A 12,552-nucleotide genomic window follows, 5' to 3' on the forward strand; every position below is an offset into this window, starting at 1 on the left:
TTTAAGGGAATTACAAAATACATCTTATTATTTTAAATAGTTATCCAGACACTTCAACTGAAACACATTGGATTAGCTAAAATAATAAAACAGGTTTATGAACGGCACAGAGATAGATTTTAAGTGAGTACAAGAAATGAGGCATAAAAGTCAGAAACGGTTACAAGAAAAATCAAGATAAAATGCTTATTGGTGCCTAACTTCACAAAGGATATTAGGTTCAAAACAAAGATTTCCCACCAGATGCTTTCGGCTGTCTGAGGGCAGGTCTACACTTAAAATGCTGCATCAGCACAGCTGACCCTATGCAGCTGCGCCATTAAGTGCTGCTTAAGTGAAGGGGCTCCTACACTGACGGGAGAGCCTCTCCCATTGGCGTAGTTAATCCACCTCTGTGGGAGGTGGTAGCTACGTCGACATGAGAAGCTCTCCCATCAACATGGCACTGTCCACATGGGGGGTTAAGTCGATATAACTACGTTGCTCAGGGGTGTGGATTTTTCACACTCCTGAGCGACGTAGTCCTACCAATATAGGTCTGTTGTGTGCCTCACTGACCAAACTCTTTGGGTTAGAACCCCTCCTCCAGAGTCTGATGGCTGCTTCCTTTTTCTTTTTGGATGCAGAGAATATGATGGGCAAGGAGAGAAAGAGGGGTGTCTTGCAGTGTCTGCCCCTTCTTCTTATAGTTCTTTCCCCCTTTTGCAAAACATTTCCAGCTGGGAGCAAGATGACAGGCAGTCTGTCCATGCTGTCTCTTTGCTAAGATGTAGATTTTTGCCCCAACCCCCTTTCCTGCCAAAGAATAGCCATTTAGCAGGTAATGGTGCATCAGCCTTGTTTACCCCTCTGCAGCTGCACTGCTGTAAGCTCTCCTGTGTAGCCACTCTATGCCTGCGGGAGACGAAAAGTTGTTGAGTCCAGGAACTTAGCAAGATTTAAAAATCTTGCGTGAATATCGAGAGTTATCATAATGAATTTTGGAAGTGATATTTAACCTCGTGCTTCATGGCATAAGCCAGTCTCTAACTATTGGAGATCAGGATGACAACTAATGTTAGGGATAGATCACTAAGGGTTTCTTATACCTTTATCTGAAGCCTCTGGAGACACAATAATGGACTACATGGACTGATCCAGTGTGGTAATTCCTGTGTTCCCACCCTACCTTCCTATCTCCTGACTTATTGCCAAATTTTCCCATACAAAGCCATGCCTCAGATTGTCTAATAAAGGGCATGGGGCTAGCAGCCATGTCAGTGTATTTTCTCCTTCCTTCCCTGATACTTGGAGGAGAGATTACTAGCAATGAGCCATTTCTTCTATATCTATGGAGGTAGGAAGAGCTGTCATTTTTTTGTTTTTGTGTAAAAAAAAAAAAAAAAAAAAAATCAACCCTAATATTTTAACACCTTGGGTTTGATTATCAGTGAGACCTCAAATTAGCCTCCATGTATGTACAAGTGCACACATTTTTACTGCACTCTTTCCTGTTCACTTGCAAAGGCAGAATGTTAATGCACCAAAAGTGCATGTGCGGGTATTTGAAAATGGAATCTAGTCTCTGAAAATTAGGGTCGAGTCTTTCTCTATTGTGCAGTATTGAAATATACTATAAATATGTGGAATACTAGAAAGCAGTCTCATTTTTATGTATTATAAGCTAATAAGTAGAAATCTAGGTCACTTCTTGAAAGCCAGCCTGCTGGAAAGATATTTGCTTTGTTAGAAAGTGTAGATTTCTGACTCTTTATATATAAGTTTAGATTGTCTAGAATTACAGGGAGATGGCGGTGGAGGTTAGCAGATACTTCAGGAACAATTCTCTTCATCAGCTGAGCTGTATTTGCTGCTTTAGTAATTGAAAAAGTAAAGAGCTCGGTTTTTAATTTACCAATAAAGATTTTATTTTGACCATACAGTTTTTCAAGAATTGATTTGTTTTGTTTAATTCTGAAAAATAATGTGATTCTTAAATATATCCAGTTTTAATAAGCTTGTTCCTTCATTATTTCAGACAAGCTCGACTTGCAAATAGCTCAAAGCACTCTAAATGTCATTTGTTTTAATTAAACAATAGACTTTTTTTTTTTTTTTAACACCCTGATCCAATTTTCTCTTTTGCTTGATCTAAGGCCTTGTCAACACTGGATTTTTTTGCACTGAGATATCTACATCAATGTAGCTACACTAATGCAAACCCCTTGTGCAGAAGACACACATTGTTATAGAGTCAAACAGTTCAATAGATTGCTTCTAACCATGATCGATAACGTTCTAATAACACTTTCTCTTGAAGTGCTTATTACTATCTATAAAACCAATGAATCATGTCTGCAACATGCTTAAACGTCTATTAATCATTTATTAACCTTTAATAACTATATATGTGCCATCTAATATACAGTGTGACCAAAAGGTACTTGTAATGGTGCAGCTCACTCCAGTTTCACACCAAGTTAAGCCACACTAGTGAAAATAACTTTTTACCCAGGAGCAGTACCCACCTCCCACAGCTGTTTGGTGGCACCCCCAATTAGCTGATATGGGGTGCTGCCAAAGAGCTGATCGGGCCGTCGCCAACGAGCTGATAGGGGGCTCAGGGAAGGGACTGTGGGAGGGCAGAGAGCGGCGGGAAGGCGGGGGCCTCGGAGGGGGTGGATTGGGGGTGGGAAGAGGCAGAGTGAAGGCGGGGCTTTGGGGAAGGAACAGAGTGGGGTGGGGCCGCAGGGTGGAGCGGGAGGTGGAGCACCCCTGGGCAAAAGTAAAAGTCGGCGCCTATGGTCCCAATCCACCCCCCTAACACACAAATATGTAGTCAAGAATCTAGATATATCTAGTGATACTGTTTTTGCCCGATAAAATGTTCTAAATCTAAGTGAACATCTTAGAAATCTGAATCTACATAAATTTGTTTAATATATGCTTTCTCCTTCCCTTTAACATCCTCTTATTACATTTCCCTCTGTATATCTTTCTACAAATTAATAAAAGTTATTTTTCTCTTTCCAATTTTTGTTGACATTTTTTCTGATCCTAATTTTGTTTTTAGACTACATCTGTCTGTCCACTAGTATTTTGGGCTCTGTTCATCAGCTCTGTAAAGGGTTACATAAGGATTTAAATGCAAGGGATTTGTAAATAATACGGAAATATCATTTGCATACTGGTGTAGTTCATTGTGTTTATTACTGTGTTCTAAATCCCCTAATTAGAGTTGCGGTGAGGAGGGTATGCAGACAGGAAAAGAGGTCTGGCTTATGTAAATAGGGGCAGCAGTAGTGAAAGGGAAACTAACCCAAATGTCCGAATTAAAGCATCTTTGCCACCCATTTTCACCCTTGTATGTGAATATTTTTGGACTGATGCAGTATCTAGACTAGCTCAGATACGCCAGGTTACACTGCAACCCTGCTCTCGCAACAGCCATTATGCAAGCGTGATATAGGGTAATATTTTTTTCTCACAATAAGGTGGAAACTAAAGCTGATTAGGAAATGATTTTTGTCTTCCACAAAAAAAGGTGAATGAAATGTTCATTGTTTAGTTTTCATTATTATTTTTCTTTGTAAGGTTGGTTTTTGAAGGGGTGGGGATAAGGTGCTGTTGAGATGCTGAAAAACCAAAACCAAAACCAAAAATAATTGGTTTAAAACCTATTTTTCTTTGGTTGCCAAAAAAAATACTAGTTTTTTATTTTAAGTTTTTCGCTGAACATTTGAAAATTTTCAACAAAAACTGACATTTTTCCATGAAAATTTCAATTTTTGCTAAAAAAAAACCCCTCCTTTTCCAGGAGTGTGGGTGAGGGAAATTGACAACATTTTTAACCAGTTCTATTAGCAACACACACGGCCCTACAAAACAGGGCCAGCAGTGATCCTTCAGTTCCTTCCTCTCCCTCCCCTTTCCTATCGCTCCAAGGATGCCAGGTGTCTACTGTGGTTGACCAGTGTCGTCGTCCTATCTCCTCTGGCTGCATAAACGTACATATGCATCTTTCCGCAGCCCTCGGAGTGACACTCTCCTTGCATGGCTGCGTGACATTTGCCACAGTGGAAGGGTACCTTAACTGTATCTTCACTATGCGGGTACATTAACCAAATCAGGTCCCAGCCAGACTGCCTCTGGCGTATTACACTGCCAGTGAGCACCACGCATGCTATGTGGCTGAGAGCGTCTGCCACAGCAATAAATGAGCTCCTGTCTGAATAGGTGAGTATTATTGTTTAAAATTGAGAGTAGACCCTGAGTAAAGCTAAATGATAAAATTAGTACTGGGGATGCATGTCAGCTCGTTGGAGTTCGAAATAAATTTGAATTTTTTTATCTTCTCAGATGCATTTGGACATTTTTCATGTTATTACAAGAGAATGGTAAAGTGATAAATTTAAGCTCTAATTTTTGCAGGCATGTATTTCCTTATGCATTATCATCACACTTGCCTTTTAAACTGTCATGCATTAGTCATAAGTACTTTTCTTATTCTTTACCCTGAACATCTGTCCGTATGTATCCTCAAATTAACAATGCAAAGTGTCTCTTGTAATCCAAAGCTGCTTCGTTATTTATTGTACTAGTGGATAAACCGGTTAGTTTAATTGTTTGCATCTTGGTATATTTAAATATTCTCTCCTTTCAGCTAGTCTAAAAGAAGAGCGTTCCTGAAACACATACAGCCGCTGTATGTGGTTTTAATGGTTAATTGGGCAATTGTTCCACCTTAACCTTAAGAGCAGAGTGGCAATAGTATGGAGTCTGGCTACAGTACCTTAGGGCTGGTCCACACTAAGCCCCCAGTTCGAACTAAGATACGCAACTTCAGCTACGTGAATAACGTAGCTGAAGTCGAAGTATCTTAGTTCAAACTTAAAGGTACTTACCGCGGGTCCACACGCGGCAGGCAGGCTCCCCCGTCGACTCTGCCTACTCCTCTCGCGGAGCAGGATTACCGGCGTCGACGGCGAGCACTTCCGGGATCGATTTCTCGCGTTTAGACAAGATGCGATAAATCGATCCCAGAAGATCGTTTGCTTGCCGCCGAACCAGCGGGTAAGTATAGACGTACCCTTAGTCGTGATGTTCATTTATGTCTTCTGCAAACCTGTGATGCATTTTTCATCTCTCCATCCTTTTTTTTAGAATAACGTTATTAAAAGATGGAGGCCTAAGCCTAGCTAATGTGACTAAATTAGATGCTGGAAGTTACTCTTGCCTGGCAGAGAATCAGTTTGGAACAGCTAGTAGCACAACAAGCTTAATAGTTACAGGTATGTTTGGGGTTTTTTAATAAGATTATTTGAAATGGCTCTGAATTGCAATAAGTCCAGCAAGTAGAACCCACAAGAAGCATAGGAGTTCAACATTTGGGCTGTAGTGGGTTTATTGTGTGTGAATGGAGGTAAAGGGTCTGAGGAGTTGTATGTTTAAAAATACTTAAATAAAAAGAGATAAGTTCTGGTTCTTTTTTAAATTTAAGGGGAAATCTCTCATCTATATTGTGAAATAGTTCCTAGACCAGGGCACTTGGAGTAAGGTCATCTGGATACTACTACTGGCTTGCACACTGACTCACTGTATAATCTAGGGCAAAAAATTAAATCATGCTTCCTCAGTTTGGCTATCTGTAAAATGGGTCTATTTTTACTTTCAGAGTTAACTGGTGTTTGTAAAGCATTTTGAGATTGACAGATTAATCGCTAAAATTACCACATTCTGTACTTGCTTGACACGTAGATCTTCCACTAATAATACAAAAAGCATGCAGGAAAATCCAACAGAAATCCACAGTATGGATCAGAGAGGAAGATTTTTCCTTTAATTATTAGCAATATTAGATTTTCTATAGTACGGTACTTTTTGTGTGCATTGCAATTTGTTGAGCACTATAAACTACGCAGCAGGTCACATTCTACTCGGAGCCACAAGGAACTCCTATTGAGGTTAATAAGCTCTCACAATACTTCAGGAACAGAATTCGATCAATAATATTTACAATATAGAATTTGACTAACCTAAAGTGACTGCCACTGGTCAAGTGCATCTTATAGAATGTGAATGTTTAAAGAAAGCTCAGTAACACAGAAAGGTGGGATAACTGCTGAGATGGCTAAAATGACTATTTCTGCTCTCCATAGAGCCAACAAGGATAACTGTGGCACCTTCAAACATGGATGTGACTGTTGGAGAGAGTGTAATCTTGCCGTGCCAAGTTCAGCACGATCCATTGCTAGACATTGACTTCGCGTGGTATTTTAATGGAACGCTCACCGATTTCAAAAGAGATGCTTCTCATTTTGAGAAAGTAGGTGGGGTAAGTTGTGAACATTTGTTTCTTTGATTATAGGTGCATGTATCTTAAAGACAAGGTTGACTTAAAAGAGCGAAAATGTTGCACGCTTTGTGACTTCAGTTTCTTGTTTTGTTTTTGTTTTTTTAAATTTAACATGGTAGCCAAAATACAACCAGATCTTCCCTTCTTATGGTACGTCATCTGTGCTGCTCCCAGCTACACTGCTATTTTTAGCATCCTAGCTTGAGCAGAGCTAACGTGTCCGTCTACCCCAGCTGGGAAGTCCACTCCCAGCTGCAGGGTAAACATACCCATAGTATTGTAGAATTGCCTTCCCCAAAGGAGATCAGTTGTTCAGAATTACAGGCACAGAGCTTGCTGCTGTACATATTCCATAATACAGATATTAGATACCTGAAGCCCAATAATACAAAAGAATTAAAAATGTAAGAAAGTTATTTACACCTCACAACCACAATATCTCTTTGAACCATAGGTGAGGATCCAGATAAATTGAAAACAAGTTGTTTGCTTCCACGCAGAAATCTGTTTAAATAGGTACTTCATGAGATGTATCCCATATTCTTTGCAGTGTTTGCATTCCTCAATGGTGCACAACGTTGATGTTTTAGTCTCTGCCACAGTCAACCACAAATTGACTTAACCATCAAATATGCTTTTTCTAAACAATATCACTTTGATTCATACCTATAAATACTGAAGTCTCCATTAATAAGCATCAGAGAGGGCTCCTTTTATCCTGACCATATGCTGTCCGCTTAAGAGAGAGCAATATCAGAGTCAGATGCGTCAACTGTGCGGTTCTACAAAGTAAGACTGGTAAGAAGTTTGTGTGAACCTTGTGTCGAGTTTGTCTGTGTAGATTTGTACCACCCCAAATTTCACTCCGAGGTTTGGGTTTAAACCCACACAAAGTTTTAACATAACTGTTACAAGAGATCTCTATACCTGTATATAGGTAAATAATTAGGGTGCTAGAAGAGAGATACTCAAGAATATGTAGCAGAGTTCCTGCATTTTGTAGGACTGATAAAATTTGCTGTGCACTGCGAATGGCTTCCTCTGTGTAGCTCTCTACATCAGCTCTTAATAAAAATTGCTGAGTGTCACCTGGTTTTGCATCCAAACACTATGCAATGGCATTACATAGTTTCAAAGGAAAATTCATACATGGGTTCAAGATGATTGGAAGGTTTGTGTAAGCCTTGGAGACCCCTTTGATAAATCTGAAAGGCATTTCAAATTTGTAACTGTCAAATCTTCATATCCCCAAAAGAACTAAAAGAGGATTTAAACACCTCTCCATCCCAGGCAAAGGCAACAGTTATCAGCTTGAGCTCCCTTCAAGACTAAAGCCGGAATGTGCAAATTACTGCCCCAGTATCTGGTATAGGGGAGGACCATTCATTCCTTCATCAGTACAGACTAAAGCATGACATAAATCCAGGATGATCTTTTCAAAGCTATGTCTATGCTGGGCCATGTTATAAACATAGCAGACAGTATAAGACCCCATGTCATCCAAATATTTTGGCCTAATTTGAAATCATTTATTTGAATGATACAGGTATGTAAATAAGAAAATAGATTAAAAGTTTGAGGCCAGATCCTCAGCTGGTGTAAATTGGCATAGCTTCATTGTAGTCAATGGTGCTATACTGATTTACACCAGCTGAGTATCTGGCCCGTGTAAGCTGTTTCTAAGGACTCAATGTAGTTAATTGTCTGAGCGCTCATGTTCTCCAGTGCTCCTCCTAATGTATGGTTCTTCACCACTCCCTGCTCAGGGCTGTGTCACAAAAGCCACAATCTGGGCTTCTAATTAAGACATTCGGCTCTTGTAAAATACTTGTCTATATTTTCAGACACTCGCTGAATTGTGTCAGTCTCTGAACGTCATGCTTTCTGTCTAGTTAGCAAAATGGTTGGTTGATTACAGTGAATGAGCAAACTTGGCTTCTAAAATTTTAAGCTTCCAGACTCGACAAAATAAAAGAGGATTGCTTCATTTTTGGATGACTTCTATATAAAATCAGGTGTTTTATTTAGTTTTTAGTCACACACATGGGAAAATCTCCAGGTTTTCCCTTTCACTGCTCGAAGCTTACTTTTCTGTTTGTTATAATAACTGGGGGTCTCCCACATCCTGGACACTGGGCTAAAAGTTATGAGTGAGCTCGCTCTCTTTCTCCTCCACTCCCAGCTTCTTACAAAAATGACGTAGGTACCTAATGCCAAGAGAGGGTTTCCAGCTGAGAATCCCAAGCAGAGGGAGGCACCTTCCCCGAGAAGGGCAGGGCTTAGGAAACACCCCTTGCCTTGGCATCTCCCATTGGCTATTTTAGGTGGGGAGCTGCCTAGCATGCTGGCTTTTGTGAATCCCATTCTGAGTCACCTATCTCTCCTCATTCATTGTATAGAGCGCGTAGATGCCTTACTCAAGTTTGTGAATCCCAGTGATATTCTAGGCGCCCAAGGCGTCTACATAGCATTTAAACACCTGCAGGTGGTTCGTGTCAGCTGACTTGAGCTTGTGGGGTTTGGGCTGCAGTGTTGTAAAATTGCAGTCTAGCGGTTTGGGGTCTGGAGCCCGGGATCTGGAACTCTCCCCTATCACAGAGTCCCAGAGCCCATCCGCAGCCTGAGCCCAAATGTCTAGACTGTGATTTTACAGCCCCATAGCCTGAGCCCTGCGAGCCCGAGTCAGCTGACTTGGGCCAGCTGTGGGTGTATAACTGCACTGTAGATGTACCCAGAGTGACTTGCCTGAGGTCACACATGCAGCCTGTGGCAGCGCCAGGAACTGAACTCAGATCTCCTGAGTCTCAGTCCATTGCCAAGGTCATCCTTCCTCCCTTATTTTTCCTCTGTCTGTTTGTCTAATGTATTTATAGTGTGGCCATCACCATACCATCAAGATCTTTATGTGTGAAGGAGAGTGGTTGTGTCCATTAGTAAATATTTTTATAATAAATGCTATTTAAGACAATGCAATGCATTTAAAAGGTTGTTTTTTTTAAATACTCTTTGGAATTATCCATTTAATCCAAACATAAAAGGTAAAGTTTGCTATAACTGCCAAAGCCAAGTGGTTGTAAACAGCCCACTTAGCCTCACCAGGTAACATTGGCCTCTCAGTAGGTTTATTAAAGTTCCATTTCCTACAACTCTGCCTTCTTGCTGATGAAACCAATGACCAGTTAGGTGTCCGACTCCCATTGAAAGTTAATGGAATTTAGGTGCCTAACTGCCCTTCTGTGCCTTTGAAAATCTTCTCAAGAGGCATAGCATTTAATCAGTGGACATGAAAGAGGATCCATATACAGATTGGCACGTGATTAAATGCAATTGCATTCAAGAGAAATTAGGTTTCTTTTGGAGAGCAAAGAGACTTTTGTAGACCTTATAATTTTTTATAAAAATCTTTCTGGAAATTTGAGCTGACCATCTGTCATGTCCCAATGTGAATCCTCTGATTTCACAGCCTGTTACCTTGCCATGTTGCTGCATAGTTATTATTTATTTACTACGTTTCAAATAAAGTACCTAAACAGGCTCTACATAAACATAATAAAATTACAAGGGAAAGGTTAACTATCGTTGATAAAAGGATCTCGTCCAATATACGTGACTTCAGTGGTAGATATGAACTGGTTGGAAAACTGATTTTTTTTTTCCAGTGAAAATTTCAACCTTTCGTCAAAAAGGATAAATCAAGAACCCAAAGTTTTTGATCAAAAAACCAACTGAAAAGTTTTTGCTTTTCAGGAAAAAGTCAAAATTTTCAGTGGAAGGCAACTTTCTTTATTTTTTTTTTCACTGTGTTGAACATCCAGTTTTCCATCAAAAAGCAGTTTTGATGGAAAATTTTCAGTCAGCCCTATTCAGCACCTCTCAGGACTCATTCCATTGATTCTTCATTGGCTAACCCATAAGTCTAAAAGTTATAGCTTTTTATTGGAATATTTGCCATAAAGAAACAACAGCTGAGGGTATGTATAGGAAACAGGAGCCTTGTCATTAATGTTTGGACAAGGTGGGGTACTGGTGCTCTGCTAACTGGAGACTACAGAAGTTAACCACAAGACAAACTAAAATACCTCAGGGGCCCAATCCAGCTCCCACTGAATTCAATGGAAAGACTTCAGAGGGAGTTGGATAGGGCCCTTAGTGAGCAAATGAGTCAGAATACTGATTTATAAAGTGTCTGATGGCGTATTCGTACACTTGAAGTTCATATTCCCCAATAATAATAGGGGATTTCAACTGGAAACACGTCACCTCAGATTGGTATGCAGAGATAAAATTTCAATACAACATTAATGACTGCCTCTTGGAGCAGCTAATCCTGGAGAGGCAATTTTTTATTTAATCCTAAGTGGCACATAGGATCTGGTCTAGCTGAACTACTCAGTAATAGGGACCATAACAGAATGAAATTGAACATCCTTGTAGGGGGTAGAATACCAAGGAAACCCACTCTGGTAGCATTTAATTTCAGAAAGGGGGGTGACACAAAAACAAGGAGGCTAGTTAGATGGACATTACAAGGAACAGTCATAGGAGTGAAATGTTTGCAAGCTACATGGACATTTTTTAAAACACCATAATAGAGGCTCAAACTCTATGCATAGCTCAAATTAAAAAAAAGTAAGCTTACCAAAAAAATGCCACCATGGCTTAACAGAGTAAAAGAGGCAGTTACAGACAAAAAGACACCTTTTAAAAATTGGAAGTCAGATCCTACTGGGGAAAATAGAAAGGAACATAAAGTCTGGTAAGTCAAGTGTAAAAGGGATAATTAGGCAGGCCAAAAAAATTTTGAAGAGCAACTAACAAAAGACACAAAAACAAAAAGCAATTGTTTTAAGTACATCAGAAGCAGGAAGCCTGCCAAACAATCAGTGGGGCTACTGGACAATCAAGGTGATCAAGGTGCTAAAGGAGTACTCAAGGAAGACAAGGCCTTTGTGGAGAAGCTGAATGAGTTTAGTGCAGAGGATGTGAGGGGAGATTCCCACACCTGAGCTATTCTTTTTAGATGACAGATCTAAGGAACTGGCCCAGACTGAGGTGTCAGTAGAGGAGGTTTTGGAACAAATTGATAAATTAAGCAGTAATATGTCACCAGGACTGTACCAGATGACTGGAGGGTAGCTAATGTAACACCGAGCTTTAAAAAAGCCTACAGAGGCAATCCTGGCAATTAAGGCCACTAAGCTTAACTTCAGTACCAGGCAACTTGATTGAAAGTGTAGTAAAGAACAGAATTATCAGACAGATTAACCCAATATGTTGGGGAAGAGTCAACATGGCTTTTGTAAAGAGAAATTACACCTCACCAGTTCGTTAGAATTCTTTCAGGGGGCCAACAAACATATGGACTATGTTGATCCAGTGGATATAGTGTACTTGGACTTTCAGAAAGCCTTTGACAAGGTCCCTCACCAAAGGCTCGTAAGCAAAGTAGGCAGTCATGGAATAAGAGGGAAGGTCCTCTTACGGATCAGTAACTGGTTAAAAGACAGGAAACAAAGGGTGGAAATAAATGGTCAGTTTTCAGAATGGAGAGAGAGGTAAATAGCGGTGTCCCCCAGGTATCTGTACTGGGACCAGTGCTGTTCAATACGTTCATAAATGATCTGGAAAAAGGGGTGTACAGTAAGATGGCAAAGTTTTCAGATGGTACAAAACTACTCAAAATAGTTTATGTGCAAAGTTGAGTGTGAAGTTACAAAGGGATCTCACACAACTGGGTGCCTGGGAAACAAAATGGCAGATGAAATTCAGTGTTGATAAATGCAAAGTAATGCACACTGGAAAACATAAGCCCGGCTAAACATACAGAATGATGGGTGTAAATTAGCTGTTACTACTCAAGAAAGATCTTGGCGTCATTGTGAATCATTCTCTGAAAACATCTGTTCAATGTGCAGCAGAAGTCAAAAAAGCTAACAATGTTAAGCACCATTAGGAAAGGTTTAGATAATAGGACAGTAAATATCATAATGCCACCATATAAATCCATGGTACACCAACACCTTGAATATCGCGTGCCATTCTGGTCGCCCATCTCAAAAAAAGATATATTAGTACTGGAAAAAGTACAGAGAAGCACAACAAAATGGTTAAGGGTATAGAACACCTTCTGTGTGAGGACAGATTAAAAAGACTGGGATTCTTCAATTTAGAAAACATATGACTAAAGGGGGATATGATAGAGAGCTATGAAACCATGA

General features: G+C 40.0%; 1 protein-coding gene across 1 annotated transcript in view; it reads left to right on the forward strand.

Moving 5' to 3' along the window:
- The window catches only part of LOC135880792 (contactin-3-like), a 103,584-nt gene that overhangs the window by 65,456 nt on the left and 25,576 nt on the right, over positions 1 to 12,552 (forward strand). The window contains exons 8-9 of the mRNA XM_065407132.1: positions 5,143 to 5,270; positions 6,138 to 6,313. Of these exons, the coding sequence (XP_065263204.1) occupies positions 5,143 to 5,270; positions 6,138 to 6,313 (304 nt within the window). The remainder of the gene's footprint in view (positions 1 to 5,142; positions 5,271 to 6,137; positions 6,314 to 12,552) is intronic.

This window comes from Emys orbicularis, chromosome 7 (genome assembly GCF_028017835.1).
Source record: "Emys orbicularis isolate rEmyOrb1 chromosome 7, rEmyOrb1.hap1, whole genome shotgun sequence".
NCBI classification, from domain to species: Eukaryota; Metazoa; Chordata; order Testudines; family Emydidae; genus Emys; species Emys orbicularis.